Consider the following 25636-nt stretch of genomic DNA (forward strand, 5'->3'; position numbering starts at 1 on the left):
GCATGACTAAGTGCAGCATTAAGAGTTCATTCCCACAGACAGCCGGCACACATCCCTTTATCATCCCGGCATTTTCCAAAACCCCATTACGGTATTTCATCTGTTTTTTCCTCGTCAGACTCCTTTAATCTGCAAGTTAGTAGAGGTCGCATCTGCCCCCCCCCCAGGACTCTAATCCACTACTAATGTAATACTGGACAGAGAGCCCGTGTTTAGATGGAACAGAAGGAAGGAGTGTTATTATGAGACAGCATCTCAAGACTTGTAATCAAGTTACAAGCCTCTCAATTCCCTAATCTTCTCCTTGTCAGGGGTTACAACTGTTAAATGGCCGGGCGTCTTGTTCCTAATTTACCTTTCTGATGTTTTACAGCGTGCGGTGGCAGCCGTCAGGTCACATGGACAAGGCTATTGTGTAGGGAAAGGAAAGGTGGCATTTTCCTTGGCTGGGGAAATCTATTTCTGCAGAGAGAAGCAGCATTCACAGAGAGCAGACAGAGGATGGGATGGGCGTTTGGGGTCACGCGAGGAAGCTGGGAATAACAAGAAAGGAAGCGGCGACAGACCTTTGCTGCATCTATGAAATTCAGCAGAACTTTGTTGATTGGTGCTTTTCTGTTGCAGACCTAATGAATCTGGACTGATCCTGCCCACACGCTAGTGCATACTGCTTCATTTTAAATGGCATGACCACTATAAAATACCCAAAGTTCATCCATGCACTGAACCAGAGCAAGAAGGCTAAAGGAGCTCCGCCCTCAGCCATTGTTGAGTTTGGGGTCTGGAACAGAGTTGTGTTCTGCATGCACATTCTTTATCCCATCACCATAGAAAAGGGAAAACTGGTCAGCGTGAGTGGCTGTAAAAGGTCAACAGGCTAAAAGGCAGCATGAAAAAAAGAAAGGGGGATTTTGCAAATACAAAATCACAATATAAGGAAGGTCGAAGGCCTGCACATAACACTTCCTCAAGCTTTTCCCAGAATTAGCAGTTAGATCTTACCGACTCGGATTTTTCCTACTGAAATGGATAATTTTAAAGGTCCTTGATTTAAAAAGAAATGTCCACTAATTATGTTCCTCTCATGTTATTTTATTTTTTTCCAGAACAGTGTCGCCGGTGTGAGCACGACTCGAGCTGCAGATGCATGAGAGGCTGGACCCACTTGCCCCGATCTGCTCCCTAGAGAAGACGACACTGGTTGTCTGCTCGAGGAAAAGAAACCGGTTCCCTGGATTAAAGTGTGCACACGCTCATCAAGGGAGCAAAGGATTGTGGGTTACCTGAAGACGTGGACTACGCAAGTGAGCAGGCCTGGATTGAGCCTGTGGCTGAGAGGATTGGCATGGCTCAGACCAGCTTTGTGTCAACCCATCATGTCAGCCGGGCCTGATGGCAGGAAGGAGCCTTTGTTGAAGCTCATGCTGTCCAACTCACGGATCACTATACCACGAAAAAAGAGAATCTAATGTGCCGTTATGGCTATTGAGCTCGACAACCCAAGCAGCCATTAGGATTTTTAATATCACCTGAGAGAGCACGCTGGTTTTTAGCCAGTGAGGATGCTTTTGGTGCGGGCTTATTTGCCATGGTAAAGGCTTTGTAAGAATGAGCCTTTGACAACACCGGGGAGGTCATCGTCCAAACAAGGATTAGCTCGGCAAATACTGACCAGGTCAGGAAATCACAAGCGACCCCTTGGACAAACTTTTTTTTCCTTTCACAGAGGATAAGAGCAGTTTCTAGCAGGAACCTTGATTGGATTTTTTTCCTTTTTCGTTTGCTGGAAAGGATTTACTGCCTTGTTTAAATCAGGTAAGGCAAATGCGGAAGGCCTTTAGTCTCCTTGGTCGCCTTCACCAACATCTTCAGCTGATATTTATGTGAAATGGGGTCATGGTAGGGATGTAACCTAAACGTTTCCATTTAGCGTTAGCTTGATAAAAAGTTAGAATTCAGCCTGAAAAGCTGAATAAACACCTTTGATCCTCTCTCTACCTTTGTGTAGTTATACATTTTAACACTCTTCATGAGTTTATGTCTTAACTTGCAGGACACCAGTTGTACGTGGGACAAAATAAATGAGGTTACTGAATTTAAGGTTTGAGTTAAATAAAAGATCATCGACCACATCTGCCCTTTGTTGACTCTTGTGCTCCGCAGTAAGACAGCCTTGGTGTAGGAAATGTGTCTAACCAGAGAACCATTCAACGTCGGACAGATTTTCAACACAGAGCCTTGAAAGTGTCTTTGATCAAATGAAAACTGCTATTTTAAAAAGTCTGTTATATCTTAAGTGTTTAACTCGATAACTTATTTTAGTGAAGAAATAAATTTTATTTTAAAATATCCAATATGCTAGCAGTGAGCTGTAATGTTCATTAGTAGTTTCTATCGTTCTAATTAAAAACTACAAACTGACTCTTTCGGCTGATGCTTTCATTGGAAAATCCAAACCCTGGTGTATAAAATCTGGGGTTTCACTGCCCATTAAAGGCCTTGCGTGTTAACATGTTTGTTGTGTTTCTCAGGGCCTCTTGAGTGATTGGTTCGCCAGGAGAAACACCTTCAAGATGGTTCGTCGGTGCAAGTCCTTCATCCTCTTCCTCATCAGGATCGGGCTGCTGCTTGGTCTTGCTAACCCGCTGGTCACATCTGCCTCGTGTCCTTCAGTCTGTCGCTGTGACATGACCTTCATATACTGCAACGACCGTGGCCTGACTTCCATTCCTACGGGTATTCCCCAGGACGCTACGGTGCTCTTTTTGCAAAACAACCGAATTAAAAGTTCTGGCATCCCTGCAGATCTTCGCAGACTCACGAATGTGGAAAAGATTTACCTCTACTGCAACAACCTAGATGAGTTCCCTACAAATCTTCCTCTTGGGCTAAAAGAGCTTCACCTTCAGGAGAACAACGTTCGGATGATTACCCATTCCTCTTTAGCCCAAATTCCCTACATTGAGGAGCTTCACCTGGATGATAACTCTGTTTCAGCCGTCAGCATAGAGGAGGGGGCTTTCCGGGACAGTAATCACCTGAGACTGCTATTCCTCTCCCGAAACCATCTTAGCACCATCCCTTCAGGCCTCCCCATGAGCATCGAGGAGCTGCGCTTTGATGACAACCGCATTTCCTCCATCTCAGAGCAATCGCTGCAAGATCTCATCAACCTGAAACGACTGATCCTGGATGGTAACCTGCTCAACAACCGAGGGATTGGGGAGATGGCTTTCATCAACCTGATCAACCTGACTGAGCTCTCACTCGTGAGGAACTCCCTGACATCGCCGCCAGCAAACTTGCCAGGCACCTGTTTGGAAAAGCTGCAATTACAGGATAATCATATTAATCGGGTGCCACCTGGGGCTTTTGCTTTCCTCAGGCAGCTGTATCGTCTGGACCTGTCTGGTAACAACTTGAGCAGCCTCCCACAGGGTGTTTTTGAAGATCTGGACAACCTCACACAGCTCTTGCTCCGAAACAACCCTTGGCAATGTACTTGCAGGATGAAATGGGTGCGTGACTGGTTGCGGTCGCTTCCATCAAAGGTGAATGTGCGTGGGTTTATGTGCCAAGGACCTGATAAGGTGAAAGGCATGGCAATTAAGGACCTAACCACAGACATGTTTGGCTGCCCAGATTCAGAACTCTTCTCCACATATGAGACGAGCACAGTCTCCAACACATTACGCCCATCGCAGCCCCTGTGGCCCTCCTTTGTCACTAAAAGGCCTGTGGTAAAAGGGCCTGACATCAGTAAGACTTACCACGGCACAACCATCTCTTCAGGCAAAAAGATCATCACCATCAGTGTGAAATCAAGTAGTGCAGACGCTATACATATATCATGGAGGGTGTCACAACCCATGACTGCCCTGCGGCTCAGTTGGCTAAAGCTGGGTCACAGCCCTGCCTTTGGCTCCATCACTGAGACCATTGTGCAGGGAGAGAAGACGGAGTATCTGCTCACTGCTCTTGAGCCAGAGTCCTCCTATAGAATTTGCATGGTTCCTATGGAGACCAGTAATATTTACCTGTCAGATGAGACCCCTGTTTGCATTGAGACAGAGACCAGTTCTCACAAACCATACCATCCAACTACAACGTTAAATCGAGAGCAGGAGAAAGAGCCTTTCAAAAATTCAAGTCTGCCATTGGCTGCCATCATCGGAGGGGCTGTGGCTCTGTTGGCAATAATCATGCTGGCACTAGTGTGCTGGTATGTCCACAGGAATGGCTCGCTTTTTTCCAGGAACTGCACTTATAACAAAGGTCGCCGAAGAAAAGATGACTATGCTGAGGCTGGCACTAAAAAGGACAACTCTATCCTGGAAATAAGAGAGACTTCTTTTCAAATGATACCTATAAATCACCTGCCGGTGTCCAAGGAGGAGTTTGTCATACACACAATTTTCCCACCTAATGGCTTAAGTTTATACAAAAGCCCACATAGTGAGAACAACCTTAACAACAGAAGCTACAGAGACAGTGGAATACCAGACTCAGACCATTCCCATTCGTGATATTGCACACGGACATTTACGATGAGTGTGTGACTAAAACAAAAGTGGCAAGACTTTCACAAAACACTGGATATATAGAACTAAGGGAGCAATGTTCTGTGCATTTGCCATATAATTTATATTTAAGGACATTTTATGAAGACTGAGAACGTTCCAGTTGCAGGCGCTTGCTGAGCTATCAGTGAATAACTACCTGCACATCTATATTTTAGGGATTTGTAGTAATTTGTACTGTACTTCCTTTGCTTAAGGTTATCAACCAACAAAAGAAACTCTGTGTTCTATTAAGATATGATGACTTGTCAACTGTGAAAGTGGGTTTTCATTGCTGTGTTGAACAATCAGACTCTAGGAAACCTTGTAGTATAAGCACAGGTCGTTCTTTTAACTTTGTGGCTGTTAGAAAAAGATTTAAAAAAAAGAAGAAAAATATGGCAAGACAGTAAATCAAAAGGCACAGATGATCAACAAATTCACAAAGCAGGCATGCTGTCCTCTAAAAGAATGAGCAGTCAGTAGCTATCACCACCTACTTTGGACCAAGAATTTCTTCTAGTATTCATCTAACGTGTGGTTATGGATAACTCAAAATAAGGTGCCACGTTTTTTTAATTTTAATATTTTATTTCCTCTTTGCTCGGTGCGTTGTTTATTTTTTTCTGTTTGTGAGTAGACGACACACAGAAACGCAGGGTTCCAACGTTACTGATAGGATTGTAGGCCTCAGCACAGGGCATAAAGCACATCAACCTTACGGAGCTCTCGACTCCAGACATGTAGAGCGGTCAGCGGACACAAAGAACCCCCAACCAACTCTTATTTGTACAAGCCAACAAAGGCCAAACGACAATAGCAGCATTGTTTAGTACCATGTACCATTCGTCATGCTACTCTCCAGGCCAAAAACAAAGCAAAACACACTGGCTTTCATCTGAATTACCACGGTGTCCACAACTTTTGTTATGATTATTATTATTATTATTTTTAAATGAACACACTTTTATGTTGCCACAGTTTGAAGTTCTTTACAATTGAAAACCAAAGTGCATTGTATGCCCTTTGGCCAGTCTTGTATGTGCCTTGATCTAATGCTTATTGTATTTAGCTTTTTAAGAAACCAGTGACTTTTTTTCATACACACTTGAATATGAAAATATTGGTCATATTAAAGAATAAAAGTGGACTAAAAAAATGTTTTTCTCCATGTCTTACATCGAGTATAAGAAAAAGCTATTTTCCTCAAATTATCTTCAGTTATAGTTACCTCGTTATGATTGCTTGTGCTAGATTTGACAAAATTATGACAATATTAATTGCCAAACGGCACAAGAACCTAATTTTACTGATGAAATTAATCAAAGATAATACCTAGAAATAGAAAAACACAACCTACAGTATTTTTGTCCTCCATGAACACAAGATAACTTGGCCCTTATAGCCAATTTTCATGGTACGGGACATCATTCGTAGTACAAGTCATCATTAAGTCTAGCACTGCTCTTTTCCACACCATCGGCATTACACACAGCAGCATCTGCTCAAGACTGCCATTGGTCTTTCATGCTGGTATGTCATGTGTTACTTATCAGGTTGGTCCGACGGTGGAGCAGAAATTAGGCAGTAGACAGTGGACTCTAGGGTTTGATGAACCTCCGAGGCACGACGAGTCACCGTATGGAGGCTGGTACAGGCAGACTCTGCAGGGGACGTTCCTCTCTCCAGAGGAGGGAATATATACACACCACTTGAGACAGCACACTTATGATATGGTTGCATCTCACAGTGAATTAAATAGTATTCATGCAAAGCTGCAATATGGAAAATGAGATCATTTCGTACGTTTAAGGCTAACGGTGGTTCGTCTAAAGTTTATGAAATAGAGATTGCACCACCCGGTTTCTGAGAAGTCTTTTAAACAAAAGCATTTAATATGCATCAGAGAAGCATTTTATCACATTCAAACAGCCAGAAGCTTTGTGAACGTTTTAATTACAGCAAAAGTAGCTGCAAAAGGCATCATAATAAGTTGGAATAGACAGAAGTGGTGGATTTTCCATCCTAGTGATGTCAGAGGTTTTCCACTAATAAAATCTTCAACATAAAGGGCATTTTATCCTAATAATATGAAATAAACATTGTGCTACAATTCATGGCACACAAGTAAATAAAAAATAATTCTAATTAAATGTTTCTTTATAAACCTTTGTTACCATCTTAGCCAAAACATGTCAACAAAGACTCTAGCTGGCCTTACATCAGCTTTGACTTATTTCCATAGTATCCAAACGTTAGGAACACAAGAATCTCTCGCAATGTTTCAAGAATTATATCTGAGACAGAGATTCTCCCAAATGTTATGTATGAATGAGCCCACTGTGGTTCCTTAATGCAGCAGCCTTGTGTTTTCTTTCGTGCCCTTGAGGGTGAAGTACATGGGTCAGTAGTGAATGTGGTGTGTTGATCACTTCGAAGAGAACGAGTAAGCATTTTCACTAATTCACACACCTGAGTGATGAATTGCAGCTGAGTGAAACTGTGAAAGGAGCGTTCGATTGTTCCAACTTTCACTGAAAAATCAAGAATAAAACTGAGCTGTATTGAGGGTTTTCAGCTGAGAACAAGACTCCTGATGACCCTCCCTGACCTCACTTATCACTCCTCACCCCTTGACCCATCTGCTCTTCTAAAGAGTTAGTTCATCACTGTCAAGTTCTCGCTGGGGTCAGATAGTGCTCTGAACAACAGAAGCTGCCTGATGCATTTGTCTCTTGTGTCACAAATGCAGCTTGATTACGTTTTTCCTTTATGCAACGCTGTGATTAAAGCTAACGGGGCAGCTGCACCGTCTGCACGCAGCTTCTGTTATTCCCATTGTGATCGGACTGGTCAGGGAGTCGGTCACATTAGCATTCCTATAGATGCTTGCATCTGACTACCCCTCCATGGCCTCACCCACTCAGCAGCCTGAGCGTGGTTTTTATCTGTCAGCACCGTCAGTCGGATCAGAAAGTACACGCAACGTGGCCCTAAGACTGATTAGGAAGGTCAGGTCAGTTTCAGTTCAAGAATCTCAAGAGATGAAAAATTGATGCATATCAGCGCCAACAAAACACATGAACTAATCAGAGACTGTGAGAAGTAACCTGGACGCTCTGCTCCTGGAAAGACCTTCTGGCATTCATTACATTCTTCACAGCAAATCTTGAAACTATGGAGAAATCACTTTGGAGAAAAGGTCAAAGATTTCTCTAATGGTTTAAGTGGGTTGAGATCTTTTCAAAGTGATTGTTTGAGGAAATGCCAATAATTCCACTCTGAGACGATCAATGTTCTTTCTTTTTTATAGCTTTCAGCTGAAATGTTCACCTTGATTAGACATGTTAGGTTTGGAACCATTACCAAGTCATTTCTCTAACAAATGTTACGTAGCATCTATCAACTGGGACATGTTTTTTATGGAAACACCAAAAGAAAATATGATGCTGCTATTTAAAGTCATGGAGGAAAGTTTATTAAACTAAAAAACAAAGAACATTTTGTTCCAAGTGCGTAACCCAGAAAAAGACCAGCTGTTTTAAACAAAAAAAACGTGCTTCATCAACTGAGAGTGGCATTCCTAAACACACACACACACACACGCACACACACACACACACACTGTAAAAAAATAAAAGGGGTGTTTGAGGTTTCTTCTCTCACATCAGATTGGACACAGAATGAACATCAAACAGGCCCAGAGTTTAATGAGCAGTGATGATGTCAAAAGCTAACTCGAGCCGGAGGCCTCCCACTTATTTAGTACTCATGTCATTAAGTTAAATTAGCAAAATAATGACTCAATTTAAGAGACATAAAACAGGAAAAGTGTTGAGAATGGAGGTACTTACTTGTTTATCCTCGGCCATTTCTAAGGCACCATCATGTTTCGCACACAGAATTATTAGCAATTCCTTTATAATTAATGACTTGTAAATTTGTACTGTTTTCGATTTTGAGGGAAGATTTCAGTCATTATTTTCCCTCTAATTTTCCTCTGGGATTAGCTCTTATTTCCCTCTGGGATTAATAAAGTATCTTTGATTTGATTCGATTTGAATTCTTGCACCTCTGACCAGCTGATGATGATTTTGTCCATTTCTGACCAACTTAGTAGAAGATTGATCGATTGAATGTTTATTTGTGCTGTATAATGTTGCTTTCAGGAAGAAAAAAAACGTCAGTTTTCCCAGTCAGTAGTTGGTTTATTCTTCCTTGGTAAATTCCAATCAAAAGCTGATACCAGTTTTGTCCATTTCTGATTTTTCTTGAAGAACTGTTTTAGTTTTTAATCCTGAAAAACTAGAACCTCTAAACATCTTTCTTTATTACTTGTAATGGTGCTTTTAGATGGTTTCAGATGGGTCGATCACCAGCTGATTTTGTTTTGGTGCTTATTTAATTATTTGGAATCTTTCCCTCACAAAAAAAAAAAGACTGGCAACACTTGACACTAAGGGTCCCTTTATTAATGTTTATTAGTGCATTATTAAGCCTTAATAAAGAAAGGGTCCCTTTATTACCGTTATTGTTAACCAGTGTCATTAAGGTTAGGACAAAAGACCGGGGGGTGCTATCTGCTTAGTAATGTATAATATAAAAAGGTTAAGCAGCTGTAGTTTATTAATGCTTAATAAAGCACTAAATAATGTTAACTCATTAACTGCCAGCCGTTTTCTGACCAGAAAAGCCCCGGAAAGCTAGCATTTTTCAGTGTTTTCACAGTTCTTTTGAAGAGTCACAGAACGTTGCACACGAGGATGATGTCAAGGCCAAAACTACCAAAACAAAGAGTAGACTCACCTCTTACATCAGGAGGAATCTGAGCGTTATCCATTCTTTCATTATCTGTTGTTGAATTGTGATCGGCAGAAGCGTTTCTGGTTCGCCCTTCACTTTTTTTTATAGCAGCGGCCCAAAACGATCTCCTAACACATGGATGTTCTGCTTCCTGATCACGTGACGTGTGACGTACGTGGATGAAGATCGGCTTTAGAGCTGGGATGTTTGGTATCACGGTGCGGGGGCTCGTTCCGATGCCCACACAGTTGGCAGTGAACGGTTGGATTTAGAATGATGACTTTTGTCGTCAATGGCAATTTATGAGTTAATAAAGAGATAAAATAGTCACATTGGTAAAATGTTACCAATAGATTTTTAGCTGAAGGTAGAAAACAATGACAAAAATAAAGAGTATTGATAAAAAAAAGTCGGATTCTGAAAGTAGACATGACGTTCTGAACTGAATCAGTTGTGATATTGAGTTTGACATTCATGCATCCCTTAATCAGGGTTGGATGTGACACTGAACGGCTCGTGTGTGAATATCTCCATGTGTGTGTGCTCTTTTGTTTATGCTATTACGAACGTTAAAGCGGTTATGATTGCTTGTGCTTTCATGTGAACCAGTGCACATTGTTTATGGTAATCCGATGTGGTGACAATCAGAAACACTGACGGACGTGTACAGGAGGAAAATAACCTGAAGCCATCGCCTCCCTTCTAGCGAGTCGCGCCTTTACCGTCGTCTGTGACTTTGTCGCTCTCAGGCTCACGCACAACCTGTTCTGGCAGCAAAGAGAGCTGAGGAGTGAAAACTGTATGGTGAGACGTGTGTCACCCTATGTGGGGGTGTTTCTCTCCCTCTCTCTCTCTCTCTCTCTCCATCACCCCATCCTCCAGGCCAGGACCCTCTCCATCTCTTCACATTACTCAGTGACCTGAAACCACAAGGCCAAAAAACTTAACCAGCTCCTCCGTCTTCTTAATGAATCCAATTTTTTGCCTGAGAGCACAAGGCATGCACATATATTCATCGTGGCTCGGAATTGGCTGACATTAATATAAATTAACAAGAAGCGCCGTTATCAAGACCGTGCCAACCGGCAGACAACACAGGACAATGACGCCTCTAATTCGCCGTACGAAGACAGCAACTTATTGTGCACCCTCAAATACCGAGTCAATAATCTCATTTAAAATAGGCAATTGCCAAAACAAAAGCAGGGGAGCTGATTAGTGTTGATGCCATTACACTATAAATTATACGCAATATGTTATGAAAATATCCATATAATTGACTCCTCTCTGTAGCAGCCATTAATTCCTGTCTTCCATTAAGTGGTTTAAATGATCTAGTAAGAGGCCATACATCTCCTGATGCCCTTTATGAGAGCAACACCACGTTCCCCCTTAGAACGTAATCGACCCTAACTTTCATTTGTCTACAAAGTCCGACGCGGAGGAATAATCATTTCATTCCTAACGGTACTGATGGGTCCAGCTTGCCCATTACCCCCAGCAGGTTTGCAGCACTGCAGCTGGAGGCTAAAGCTCCCCTTCGATCCATTTGCTTCTCTCATTTATGTTAAGCCAGCTTTGAATGTCAGTACAGTATTTGCATGCCAATGTGGCTCTGTCTGCAGCTCATTATTTTCAGAAATTGACAGCCTAATCGCATGCAAGTTTAGCCCACTTTGTGAACCTAATGCCTGCTATAGTCAAGAATTACTGAAAGCAAGCAGAGTTTTATTAGCCTGGCAAGCCAGACTATATAAATGCATTATTTTGCAAAGCAAGAATTTGGTCTAGTTCACTAGGCTAGAGTTGTATAACTGCAGCAATCCTCTGCAGCCGTCCGTTTCACTCTGGTTTTCAGGTGTGAAACAGAAATAAACTCACTATAATATGAGGAAATGCTCAGGGCTGACTTTTAAACAAGTATGTTTATCCACAATTACGTAATGATAAAGCTATCATGTGTAGAGGAAGACCAATTCATTGACCCTAACCATTGAATAAATAAAGAATAGGACATTTTGCTTAATAATTGGTCATCAGCCATGCCTGTAAATACCTGGCCGGTTACCAGGCAGGAAAGACCAAATGCAGCAGCTGTTATAGCCATCTCCCTGCAGCCCACCATTGGGTTATTTTAGGCTAGAATGTGATCTTGTTTATATCCATCCATCCATCCATTGTCTGGACCCGCTTAGTCCACGTAGGGTCAGGGGGTGGTGGTGGTGGGGTAGGGTCGGGGGTGGGGGGTGGGTGTGGGGGGGGCTATCTCCAGCGGTCAATGGGCCATCAGGCGGGGTACACCCTGGACAGAGAGCCAGTTCATCAGGACAACACAGAGACACACAGACAAACAATCACACACACACACACACACACACACACACACACACACACACACACACGTGTGTATGCACACAAATAAAATCAACAAAAACGTAAAACAGAGACATAGTACAATGCTAACTAGGCTGAAGTAAAAGCCAAGGAATAAAAATGAGCCTTCAGGTGTGATTTAAAATCAGAGAGAGGGGCCGTTCTCACTGATAGAGGGAGTTGGTTCCAGAGACGAGGTGCACAGATTGAGAACACTCATTCTCCTCGTGTCCTCATCCGAACACTTGGGACCTGTAACAGGCGGTGGTCTGCAGACGGAAGAATTCGACCAGGTATGTAGGGCTGAACCAGCTGAGTCAAGAACAGAGGCGCTTAAAGATATAGTGACTTAAAAACAAGAAGTAAAACTTTAAACTGGATGCGGTAGTGCACCGGGAGCCGGTGCAGCTGGGTCAGAACAGGAGTAACGTGCTCCCTCCGTCTGGTGTCTGTCAAAAGGTGGGCGCCGCATTCTGAACCAGCTGTAGGTGCGCAACCGAGGAGGATGTGGATCTATAAAAAAATGGAATTTGCATAATCCGAGTGAGAGATCACAAATGCATGGAGCACTGTGTGCAGGTCGCGTCTAGTCAGGATGGACTTCATCTTTGATAGCCGGCAAAGCTGGAAAAAGCAGGATCAAATCCCCTGGCTAATGTAGGAGTCCATACGCAGCTCTGGGTCCAAAACCACCCCCAGGTTAGTGATGGTTGGCTTCACTAAGCTGCAAAAACAGGGTGGCAGGACAGGACAAACTGCAGTGGGAGAGGGAGGAACAAATAAAAGAGCCTCCAACTTAGACTCGCTCAAATGTAAAAAGTTATTATAAAGCCAGCCCTTCACCTCATTCAGGCAATCCACAGCCGGTTGCACCAACTCTTGAGGTTTTAATGAAACATTAAATTGGCAGTCATCAGCATACAAATGACAAGACACCCCATGTCGCCTAAAAATAGTTGCCAGCGGAAGAATGTAAAGATTAAAAAGCAGAGGTCCTAAAATAGAGCCTTGGGGAACACCACAGGGCAGAGAGGAGGCTTTGGAGGCAAAATCCCCCAGCCTCACACAAAAACTTCTGTTGCTGAGGTACGATCTGAACCAGTTCAGGGCAGTTCCCTGGATACCCACTACCTGGTTCAGTCGGGACAAAGTATAGCATGGTATACGGTGTCAAAAGCAGCTGTGAGATCCAGCAACACCGGTAGAACATGGGAGCCGGGATCAGTGGACCGCAGAACATCATTAAAAACTCAGTCTCAGTATAATGACCAGGACGGAACCCTGATTGCAAAGGGTCTAAAATGTTAAAAGTCTACAAATGGTCAGAGAGCTGTGTAAAAACAACTTTCTCGAGAAGCTTAGATAAAAATGGAAGCTTCAATATGGGGTGGAAGTTTCCCAAGGAGGTAGAGTCCAACCCGGCTTTCTTCAAAACTGGTTGGACCACTGCCTGTTTGAAAGCCGGGGAACAACTCCAAAGGTTAAACTCCCATTCACGATATTTAAGATAAAGTGGCCAACCACAGGAAAAACCTCTTTAAAGGGGCATTATGGAAGTTTGACAGCAAAACATGTATAGAAATAATAAATATCTTCTTCATACGTTCTCCTGCAACGCCCTGGTCCTGTAGAATGAGCCCTGGCATTTTTACTGTGATTGCCTGTTTTTCTGTAAAATCACAGAAAAAGAGAGATGCTCGGGTCGAGCAGGCTGCTTCATGCGCGTTCACGCTCAGGCATCGCCCGTAGCATTTGCTATCAGTAGCTTTAGCAGCAGAGAGAGAGGCAGTGCCACTTTGTCGCTGTTCCTAAAGCCTAGTGACAAAGCTAGCTACATTTCTGAGGCCCCTTAGCTACTTTCTTCTAGATATTTCCTGCAAATTAGCAACAAAATAGCCATTTTTGCTCCCAACCGTTCTTTGGTTTGACGTTGTTTCAGCTGTCATCAAGGATATAAATGTTACAGATACAGATCACATCACTGGCGTTATAGCTCACCTGGTAAAACGTCGTACTCTCGTGCAGAAGGCCCGGGTTCGAATCTGGATGTGAATGTAGTTCATTTAGAGTTTTTTTACATTAATGGTATATTTTTTTACAGTAAGACGCCCAAATTTTTATTTGAGACTTGCCGAACGGCATTGAATTCACAGATAAAAAAGATGTGGGTTCAACTTTCATTTTGGAACAATTTTTCAAGCAAGGGAAGGGAATGATCTGAGCGTGCAGGAGGACTGACCCATCATAAACCTTTGTCGGCTGTGCTGAAGAGAAAGGTACAGAACCAAATTAATTAATTAATTAGCTGTGTGTTCTCCTGTCCTCTTCCCCCCCCCCCCCCCCCCACATACACACACAGGACTGTCTCAGCTGTTATTTTCGTTAAGGAGTGTGCACGTACAGCATGCGCGCCTCGTGCACGAGCCTACTATTGAAGCTGCCGTTACGCTTTTGGCCTGAGGGGGCAATCGCGAGCATAAAAATTCAAAACTCCGTGAAGTCCCTTTAAGAAGACGCAGAGGCATCATAGTCGGAGAACCAGAGGGCTTCAGCCCTGCCACCAGATCAGAGAGCAAAGAAAAAGAAATAGGCTCAAAGTGATCCATTGAAAACTGAGGGGAGTCACATCCAGGAGAGGCAACCAGCGAGGATAGATGAAATCACAAGGCGCTTCACAGCAACACAATTACAAATAAAACTGATTAAGAAATATAATAATTTAGCTCTAATAGCTTCTAAAGCGTTCAAGATGCAGACACAGTTTGAAGGGTATTTATCAGTTTCATAAAAAGGAAAGTTTTGCATTCAACACTGTAGTGGGCTGAGACTGCAGCTAGAGAAACCCCCCCCCCCCCCCCCCCACACACACACACACACACACATACACACACACACACTGCTGCAACCAAACACACACACACACACACACACCAACACAGAGAAGAAAGTTCAGATGAAAAAGTTTATGGAGAAGCCACCAATGGGCAAGGCAGGGTGGTGGGACGTGGGATTAATTAAAGGCTGCTGCCGCTGCAGAGCGCCGGTGACACGCAGCCAGGCCATTACTGAGATCTCTGTGTGAGAGGAATCTGCTCCCACAACTCATTTCCTCCCCACTGAGGGGCTGGGGGCATGGGACCGTCTGTTGCACAAAATACCAAGGAATCATTTCTCATTTGGAGGAATTTTAAGATGCAAATGGAAACAAAGAAGATGAAAGAAGGAAGATGAAGTGAAATTCTTTACTTTTGGAATTCATTTCAATCAAGTGACACCCTGGGCATGTGGGAGGGTTTGGGTTGAAGGATGTAAGCCACTGTAATCCAAAGCTCACCACCGCTTAAAACCTGTGTGTGTGTGTGTGTGTGTGTGTGTGTGTGTGTGTGTGTGTGTGTGTGTGTGTGTGTGTGTGTGTGTGTGTGTATAAACGCTACAGCGCTCACGCAGCTTAAAGCAACATCTGGCAGTGATACCATATGCACTTGTTTCTTGGCCTGCTTTGTGAAGCTTTTGCTGCAACCAACACGATCATTTAACCGCTTCAGATAATAAACACAACACTTCAACACACATTCAGATCTAGTGTTGGATTTATTACAGACAGCAGAAACACCCTTTCTCTCTTTTTACAATTAACCACTAAAGCTAATCAGACAATCTGAAGACTTCATGGCCACTGCAGCATGACTAAAAGAAAAAGGACAAACTTCTACTTGGATCCATAAGTGCTTCACCGTAGAAGTTATAAACTATGTTCCTTTGATCTCATCACAACCACGTGGAACAGACTGGGACAGCTGCTAATGTGACATCACCAAACAAGGTCTCCATCTGAAATTGTTCTCGATTCGTCAAACAATAAAATAAGATGTTTAATCTTTATGTCCAATATGATTAAAACTGACAAAAAATGCACAACCGTACCCATTAGACATGAAATCAGTTTTTCTAACTGGAGAAACAAGGGTTTTATTTAGGGAAGCTTGATATGGGCTTTTTTACCTTTATTTGATATTGTCTAACTCTTAACTTAAGATACAGATATAAACCGATATGATGTGTCCCCCTCTCACAAAAAGGCATTTTAGGTTACTAACATCATCTATCACCAATCAAGCATGCTTACATTTAAAATATTTTCTGTTTTAAATTACTACCCCAATGTAAGTTAGTCTGGAGGTTTCTTCCTGTTAAAAGGGAGTTTTCCTCTCCACTGTCGCTGCATGCTTGCTTAGTATGAGGATTGCTGTATAGTCACTGACACTAGTCAGTGACTCGATGCAACCTGCTGGGTTCCTTATATAGGAAACATTATTCCTGATTGGCTTAATGAACTGACCTTTACTGGAATGTTAATTATGTGAAGTGCCTTGAGACGACTCTTGTCGTGATTTGGCGCTTTATAAATAAACCCGAATTGAATTGAATTAACGGGAAAAGTGGCATATTCATTTGGTCTCCAACAGAAACTGAATCTCATTCTCACTAAGTGTGATGTTAAGATGTGTGTATTACTAAAGTAGTTTTTATTTTTCTGTCTATTGAGCTATGGTGATAAAACATTTATAAACATCTTCAGCCTTGGATGAAGATTCTTGTTTTGTTTTAGCCGTTTGCTAGCTGGCGAGCTACACGTAGCTACGTGCTGTGAGGACAGCTTATGTTTACTACACTGGGCAAATTTCTACTTCACAAGTTGTGCCAAATAAACTAAAAAACTTGACCTCAACTCCATTATATTTTGAATAGTCAGATTTTAATGTATAATACATGTATGGTATGTAAAAGTTGTGTACATATCTTTAAATTGTTGCACTTTAACAATATTGTGTGCAGGAGAGTAGGCGGGACTTTCAGCCTCACATCTGCTGTGGCCCTAACGCCGGGGACACATCGGCCGCCGAAGCGCCGGGAGGCGAAGCGCTCACGAAATTCAGCCGTTGCTCGCTGCTCCTCAATTCAGACAGACGCTTGTTTCCCCGCTCCGCTCCAGGTGTACCTCGTAGTTTTTCTTTTAACCACTTGGTGTCCTCCATTTCCTCTCTGCCTTTTCTCTGCTCTTTTCCTCTACACATCCCTCCCCCTTGCTGTTTGTGTGTGTGTGTTTGTACATGTGTGTGTGTGTGTGAACCTATGGTGTGAACAAGTTGTTAAAAGCTGGCCTACGACTTTCTGCCCCTCTGTCCAGTTTGCTCCGGTTGAAGGACACCCAAAGCCACACCCCCTTCACGTGACCACACACACACACACACAAGTTTGCTGTGTGTGTGTGTGTGTGTGTGTGTGTGTGTGTGTGTGTGTGTGTGTGTGTTTTATGCAGTGTCTGTTTGTGAACACATTTGACCATCACGGACTTGTATTTTGAAATGCTTTATTTTGTTAAATTTACCGGCCTGCCTCTTATGTCTAGGTTTGACTTCCTGCCAGAATTGACGCGGTTCACCCGCGGCTCACGGAAAAAATAGAGCAGACGCCGAAACGATCGCTGCACGGCGCAGGCTGGAGCGCCGGCGCGCGGCGGCCCATGTGGTCTATAGAATAGGATAACAAGGGCGCCGAATGAAGGCGGTCCCCGTTTCGCGGCGCTTCGGCGGCCGGTGTGTCCCCGGCGTAACCCTCTTGCTCAACATGGTAACACCTGTAAACTGAGTTACTGGCATCACTTTTAAGCTAAACTGAAACACTAGGACTACTTCCATTAGTGATGCACCGATATGACATTTTTGGACCGATACCAATATTAAGATCACGGTTATGGCCGATAACCGATATTTGCTGATATCAATATATTGACATTAATGCTTCTAAAATCAGCAGATTTTGTATAGAATTAAGTTATTAAAGCTGAATTTACGTTATCTACACACACATTTATGATTCCGAAACGATTACATTCACTGTTCACATGACTAAACAGTTACACATCACCCCCTCACCCTCTGAAACAGGCAAACAAATGGAGACTAGATGGAAGAAATATCGGTTGTTAATATCGGCTCGGTTTTATTTATCGAACCGATATGTTAAAAATTGACTAACATCGGCCGATACCGATATTGATGCAGATATATTGTCCATCCCTACTTATCATCTATTTAAGTGTTCCACACCTGTAATCACAAATCACGTTGTAAACGCTGTCTCATTGAAAGTGAATGAATTGATCAAATAGGACCACTTAACACTGGCCATGAAGGCAACAGCTGAGGTGACTTAGATGAAGCTCCAGAGTCTCTGCATCTGCTTCCAAATAAAAGGCACAACTGCTACAATATTTTTCAAGAGATCAATAAATCTGTAGCAAAAATCTGCTGAATGAACATTTATCTTAAAACCAAGATTGATTATTTTAAACGAAAGGGGTTAAATTAAAAACTCCAAAAGCAAGAGCCTATTGATCATTTTCAGGCCTAAACTTTAATTCACAACGGCAAAAAACCAAAACAGAAACAAGCTACTATATAACCGAATCTCCCAAAATGTACATTAAAGCTTCTACATTAGTCATTCACAGATCACGTTTTGCATTGTGGCGAAAATCACTAAGTTGGTTTTCCGCCCGTCTTTTTCCCTCCTTTCTGCTTTATTACAGATCCAAACAGAAATATAAGTCAGGATGCAGAATGTTCTATCACTCATCGCGATAAGATCAGTGAGCTACGCTTCTAAAATAAGTTGGGTGAAGACAAGATCTGGTAGCTGATGGTTGTTGCAGTTGGCTTCATGTGAGGATTTACAACTACCAAGAAACTGCAATGAAGCAAAACCTCAAATACCCACCAAAAACCTGCAAAACCATCGGGGTGCTTCGCTGTATGCAAACAGCGCTTTTCAGCAGCTGCATCTAACTGTCAAAATAAAACGTCAAACGCAGCACGGCATGAAGAAATAGCACACACGTTTGTTTATGCAATGGTACAAGGATCCTTTCACTCAAAAAAAAGAAGTTTCACCTTTTTTTGGTTCCAATTGCAGATTTGGTGAGTTGATTTGTGGAAAGGTTAAGAAGTAAAATAATATCTTAGGTAATTCTGTAGGGCATGCCACTTGTTAGGGCGGTGAGATTGAGACTTATAACAACTCCAGCGAAGTGCTAAAGGTTACACTCCAGCTACAAATGTCTTTAACAAAAAGAATCTTATTAAAGGTGATAGCTATGGTGGAAGCAGGAACCTGCAGACGTGTACGACAGCACCGGAGCTCATTATTTCACACGTCACTGTTCCTGCTACAGAGGAGTAGATCTCAACACCAAGCAGAAGTTTGTGATGGAGAAATCTTTAACGTACACACAGCCAGCTGCTACTGAAGGAAGAATGCATCACGCCAGGTGACTTGAGAGGCTGTTCTTCTTACATCTCAACAAGCCGGGGCACACGTGTGCTAAGTTTGCATGGAAACTTGATACAACCAGAAGCTTTACTGACAACTAAAGGCTTGAATATTTGAGTTCAGAGACCTCATACAAAAAAAACCCTGATGTTTAATAGGAGAACAGGAAGAAGTTCCCGCTTTCTGACTGCGAGGAATGCAGGCAGGGCCTAATTCCTCTTCTATAAACACGCTAGATTACATTTAGCTAAAGACAAAAATGATTAAGGAGAATTCTACTGATGGAAACACTAAAGGACGCTACACTGCACCAATAATCCCATTAAAAACATTCTAAAGGACAACGCTAGAATTTCCACAGCAAAATACACTAAATAAAGAAAAAAATACCTTTAATTTCCTTTTATTACAACACACCAGCCCTATTTCATGTCGCTAGTGTGACAAGGGCGATGGCTTTGTGAGTATCTCTCAATAGCGCCACAAGTTCAGTCATTAATCACCAAGTCATACAGTTTTGTGCGTACATGACATGAGGGCAGGGTCACGAGAGAAGGGGTTGAGCTCTGTAGCGTGGACTTTTGCCCCCGGAGCCCCAGTGGACTAGAAAGAAAAGGTCCCCTACATTCATAATTACCAGGTCACTAATCAAATTATGGTGATAGCGAGTGAAAACACACAGGACAACAGAATTCATTTAGTATCTCTCACCTCTATTGTCTCTCTGCCAGGGCATCACTGGGTTCTGGGATAAAGAAGTAACCCTCTTTTCAACTCAATTTATTCGTATCCTTTCAAATGAATAGTGTGCCGTGTGAGTGAGGCGTGAATTAAAGAACAATGAGGGAAGGTAATATTGAACTCTCACAACATAAGTGTCAGCGGAAGAAAAACTATGCAAATGCACATCATCAGCATGAGCCAGATGGTTGTAGTTTGGGGAAAATTCAATTAGGACACTTCGTAATGTCTCGCATTTTTAACATATCCTACGCACTGAGGGACAACATATCCACAAAGCAATGGTGAAGGGACATCTGTCCAGCCTTCACAAAAGGTGATCATGTTACATGTGCCCCAAGGTTGCTTAATACAACACACCACTGGGGAGGGCGTACCAAAAAGGGGCTTTGCTTTGTAGCGCTTTAATTAATCCTGTGATGACAGAGACAATCTGGCAAGTTTTGTTTCCCTTTGTAGTTTTCGTTTAATGGGTGGAAAAGAAAAGGAGAGAACACAGCAGGGCAAACCCACCCAAAAGAGTTAGCTAGCAGCAGGTCTAGTCCAAGACAGGTGCCGTTCTAGGCTCATCTGCCGACTCCCAACCACTTAAAGGTACAATATGTGAGAATTTTCCAGTGAGACAATCACAAGACTGTCTAATGTCTCAATCCTGCTGGAAGGAAGGTTACATTGAAACTAGGAATGTTCGGTATTATCGGCCTTTCAATAATATTGGCCAAAATCGGCATTATACTTTTTAATAGGAAAATATCGGTATCGGTTTTAAGTGTTTTGATGACACAACTTATACATACCATACCCGTTATACATCAAACTCTTCAGCTACTTCTCCTCTTTCTCAAAATGTCAAAATATAGCAGATCTGATGTAAACGTTTTGTGATATTTTATTTTATTTGGCACAACTTGTGAAGTAAAAGTTTGCCCTGTGTAGAGAACATGTGCTGTCCTCAAAGCACGTAGCTATGTGTAGCTAGACAGCTAACAAAGGACTGAAACAAACACAACGATGTCGAATATCTGTAAAAAAGCCAACATCGAGCATCCCTAGTTGAAAAAGATTTGCTTCTCAGCCGGCTGGATGTGTGAAGAGTTGTTCATTTTTCTCCTTTCCAAATGGTCTGAGGGAGGTGATCTTTGTTTTAATCCGTGAGCTGGTGCTGCAGTGCCGATATTTGTGATTCGACACCGACCGGAGAAACACAGCTGCATGTTGTAAAAACTGTAAGCCAGTAACAGGAGTGACTCAGAAGTTATTTCTTGTACCCTAAGAAGCAACGGGATCGTCTTGCTTTACTCAATATTGGTTAAAGGAGGCTAACATTGGGCTAACAATTACATAAAACTAGTCATAAAAATGTCTCAAGCTACTTTTTCCAATTACCAACAACTCAATATTACAGTGAAATGTGTTTATCTGCTGATCAACTTACTGTAAAAGGTAAATGGCTTATAACTGTGTAGCACCCTTTTGTGTCCTACTATCCCCGCAGCGTGGGTTAAGCGTCTCGACCAAGGACACAACGACTGTAACAGACTGAGTGGGACTCGATCCCGCAACCCTCTGGTTATGAGACAGGCACTAAACTCCTCTGCCACCATTGTCCCTGCGTAAGACTCGTCTTCGCTCATCATCAAGAATCTTCCGGCACGGATCCGTAGCAGGCAACATCCGTGAAACTCACAGAACGGGGTTGAGAGTTAAATCGTGTTTTGAAAATGGACTGCAGTAACCAAACTTGACCACAGGATGTCATTCTTTAACCTTTAAAGCAATGGCTCATCAACTGGAGTCTCATCATCATCCAAAACAAAAAAACTCCTCATTTTACTTGGTAAAACAGGGATTTCAAATGTGTTCAAATAACTATTTACATAATGTGACAGCAATTTTGGAAAGTAACCATCCACCAGTACCTGGTAGCACAGTGACAAAATGACCAGAAGGTGGCAGTAGTGCATATGCAGGGTGTTCTCTTCAGCACATCTGTCAAATCATTAATTGAAAGGACCCGTTGTTTCGGTTAGTGTGATTTGATTTAGTTGAAGCGGAGAAACCTCTAAAACATGAAGCATGATGGTGGACCAAGACTAGACATTGGTGCTCCACACTGATCCACTACACAAGGAGAAATGAAAGAACACACATGTTCTTGAGGGGTTGTCAGACACAGAACTTTGGGCAAAGCCATATCACATTCACTTCTATGGAATTTCTCTCAGCTCAGCAGATAATGCACACTTAGTGCAATGAAAGAAACAGATCGTTGTGGTGCCAACACTTGTGCGATCATTAATTAGCACCGCATAAATACTGAGCATAAATAAATAAAGATAGAACGTGCATGTAAAGAGCATAGACTGCAGTAACTTGGTCTTTATCTAAATGTATAGGCAGTGTGTGTGTTTGCGTGTGTTTGCGTGTGTTTGTTTGGGAGTAAATTTAGAAAAATAATCAAATAACTACGAATGTACTGAAATGGTCCTCTTGTTCAGCTTTTTCTATAATATAGCAGGTGGCGCTTTGCTTGGATTTCTTGCAGTTTGTCTCGAGACCAGGTCAGATTCTGAGCTGCAGCTTATTTGAGCAGGCTAAACGTGAATTTGACGGGGCGTAGAAGATGTATTATCACCACCGCTTTCTTTGCTTTGTGAAATTTGTCATGTCAATGACCATTGGAGCTTACATTTCAAAATAAATGTGATTTGAATATAAAGTCGGTCCTACATTCACACAATCTGAAGGAATCTTTCAGAACCACAAGTCGTCTTTAAGGATGATTAATCGAACACTTTAATATGGCGGCTGAATGCACACGTTGTTGGTGAAAGTCAAAACGGGCCAACTCGTCCATGCTTAATAATGTTTAGCTGAAAAACTAAACAGTAGAGAATGACAAAGCTGTAATTTACAGTCGAGCTAAGAATGATTTTTTTCTGTAGATATGGATAAATGAATACTGTAGTGGAATTTGACTTTTTACAATACAAAAATAAGAATATCAACAATTAAGGGAAGTCTTGTGATGTGTTTCATAAATCCATTAATACGGCTTCAAGCATTTGGTGGGCAGCAAAATAAACAACAAACAATGATCATGTACTCAGAACTACGTATGGGACACAAGGGACAGCCCTGAGCATCCAGGTGTCCTTAGACCAGGAAAACATTTGCTTAATTAAGACAGATTTTGGCATGTTGGATAGATCATAAGTTGAATTTACAATGTTTACAGCCATATCTACTTTATGATATTCTACCTAGCTAAACGGTTTAATCAAAAATCAAACAACATAATGAAATAATCGCTACTCTAAATTTTGTTTACATTTACTTTATGTATTTTTGACCATCAGAGGCAGCAGGCTTGCAAATACGTAAATGCGAAACGAAAGCTTAAGTACACCAGGAAGTAAAACATAACATCTGGCTCACCAGCCGCTGGGGCTGCAGTCTGTCTCAGCCTCAGGCTGAAATATACACGGGGCGTGTGCAGAAGTATCAGTGATTACAACAGGAAAATGCATCATTATTAAAGGGGCTCACAGCAACACTGCTAGTGAGTGCAAATCAGAAGAACAAACGGATAACTCGAACAAGACAACGGGCCTCACTGGATAACTGTCACTTATGAGAGCAATTAGGGTTCACTGCAGATCCAGGAGGCAGCTGAAAGAAATGAGGAAGGAAGCTCTCTTTCTCTTTCAGCTGTGGGAGGGAGGAATGTCTATGGTAAAAGCACCCATGGGTGGGAAGCTTAAGTGCTTGAGTACACAATACAGTCAGATTGCTTCATTGATACTTGTCATGATGGTATTATAAACTATTGACCAAAAAGGTTCAAACAACTCCATCTTTCAGTTCTTTTAAAACACAGAAAAGGTTTGTTTACCTGCAACATTTCGTTTGCGGCTGCAAACTTCGTCAGGCTGACGCCGATGGTGAAAGAATAAGAGCAGCAATGAAAAAACACAACATAAACACAACAACAAAACCATACACAACAGGTAGAAACAGACTAGTGCACCCAAAAGACAAGACACCAGCTGGACTTAAATGTGGAGTCGTTTATGAAATCCCATGCAAACTCTGCAATAAAACATACGTAGGAGAACCCGGACGCCAACTCAACACACAAACAATAGAACACAGAAAGGAGTGCGAGAAAGAAACAAGTCTAAAACACACAAGAGCAGCAAAAGAAGAAGCAGAAAGCACAATAAAGAAGTCAGCCGAAACAGATCACTGCACAAGAGAAAACCATGTAATGGACTGGGACAACACAAGGATCATAAACACCGAACAACAGAAATACAAAAGATGGATAAAAGAAGCTTTAGAGATAAGGAGACGTGGATGTGGGACCATGAACAGGGACAATGGAGTTTACACGCTGGACCACGCATGGGACTGCATCGTCGGAGAGGGGAGAGCGGGCAGTAGAGGGCGACAGCGTCCTCTGCTGCCCGCGGATAAACGAAGGAAGTGACGCCACCATCAGCGTCAGCCTGACGAAGTCTGCAGCCGCAAACAAAACGTTGCAGGTAAATAAACCTTTTCTGTGTTTTAAAAAGAACTGAAAGATGGAATTTGAAACAAAACACAGCAAGAACACACCAAAGAGGTTCAAAGAAGCCAAGCAAATGATAAAACTGAAGAAATGTGGGAGAAGAGATGCCAGAAGCTAGAGGCTGCAGCATCAAAGACGTTTGAACTCAAGACAGACTTTGTGTGACCTATCAAGGGATTAGGTGTGTTTGTGTTCAGCTGACATGACACAAGTGCTGATAGACGAGAAGTGAAGCAGACGTCTAGACCCAGAGGAATGGGAGAAATGTTATGGATTCTAGAGCAAACAAAGGCAACGAGCAGCACTAACAAACACGTGACATCACACAGTGATGCTCCGTAAAACTTCAAAACACCATGTCTGTACCGTTAGGACTGTTGAATCAATCTGTAGGATTTAATTTCACAGCTCAGTTTATCTCAGTTGTGCAACATCTTACTCAGTTTCACCAAAAAGTTCTAACTGTGCTTTTTGCATGTGTCGTATGTTGACTTTTCTGTTTCTCCAGAAGGTTTGTGATGAATGTGTGTTACCAAACTGCAATGGTTTGGTATTTCAATGCTTAACTGTAAGAGGTCTCCCAAAATCCATCACATGAATGAGACCAAGGCCAATGAGCATTATTGTAAACGTGTGTAGTAAAAGCAGTAGACTGAATTATCGGAGTTTTCATGCCCTTCTATTCCACAGCATTATGACAGTTTGCAGTAATTCTTGCTTTTTTTTATCCTGTACTCCGAAAATGCAGTTTTACTCCCTTTTTACCATTTTATGAATTGATAAGTGCTGCATAAAGAGTGCCCCATTGCGCTCAAAACTCCATCTCAGAACCACCAGTGTGACATTTCAGAAAAAAGCAATTAGCGTAGAACAGCAAATGCATTTTTATTTTAGGATTATTAATAAAAATCCTCGGGCAACATGTGCAAATAAAACAGCATCAACTGGCTTTTAGGAAATTGGACAGTTTTGGACAATAAACACACGAGTTAATGACCAGTAATTATGAGACAATCAGTGTGACGAAATAAAACACGAGGCGGTCCCTGGTTGGCCCATTTTTGTTTTTGTTTTAAGCAGAATTCAGAAAACTGTCATTATATTTTAATTATGAATTCTGTGTTCTACCATTTTACTGGTCCTGGTGAAATGAATGCGAGACTGTGGCCAAATGAAGGTGCTAATGTTCTCATTGTGTTGTTAATGTTCCTGATGAAGTCATTTCACGGACCGGCTTCATTTTAACCGATGAGCC

The 25636-nt window shown here is 42.2% G+C and overlaps 2 protein-coding genes across 6 annotated transcripts in view; one reads left to right on the forward strand and one right to left on the reverse strand.

Moving 5' to 3' along the window:
• The window catches only part of macrod2 (mono-ADP ribosylhydrolase 2), a 652663-nt gene that overhangs the window by 550426 nt on the left and 76601 nt on the right, over positions 1 to 25636 (reverse strand). The gene's annotated exons all lie outside the window — the stretch shown is intronic.
• Positions 1592 to 4816, forward strand: flrt3 (fibronectin leucine rich transmembrane 3). The gene is made up of 2 exons (XM_015944006.3): positions 1592 to 1815; positions 2532 to 4816. Exon 2 carries the CDS (start codon positions 2574 to 2576, stop codon positions 4524 to 4526), a length of 1953 nt encoding a protein of 650 aa, XP_015799492.1. The 5' UTR covers positions 1592 to 1815; positions 2532 to 2573; the 3' UTR covers positions 4527 to 4816.

The sequence above is a fragment of the Nothobranchius furzeri genome, chromosome 12, assembly GCF_043380555.1.
Source record: "Nothobranchius furzeri strain GRZ-AD chromosome 12, NfurGRZ-RIMD1, whole genome shotgun sequence".
Classification (NCBI taxonomy): Eukaryota; Metazoa; Chordata; class Actinopteri; order Cyprinodontiformes; family Nothobranchiidae; genus Nothobranchius; species Nothobranchius furzeri.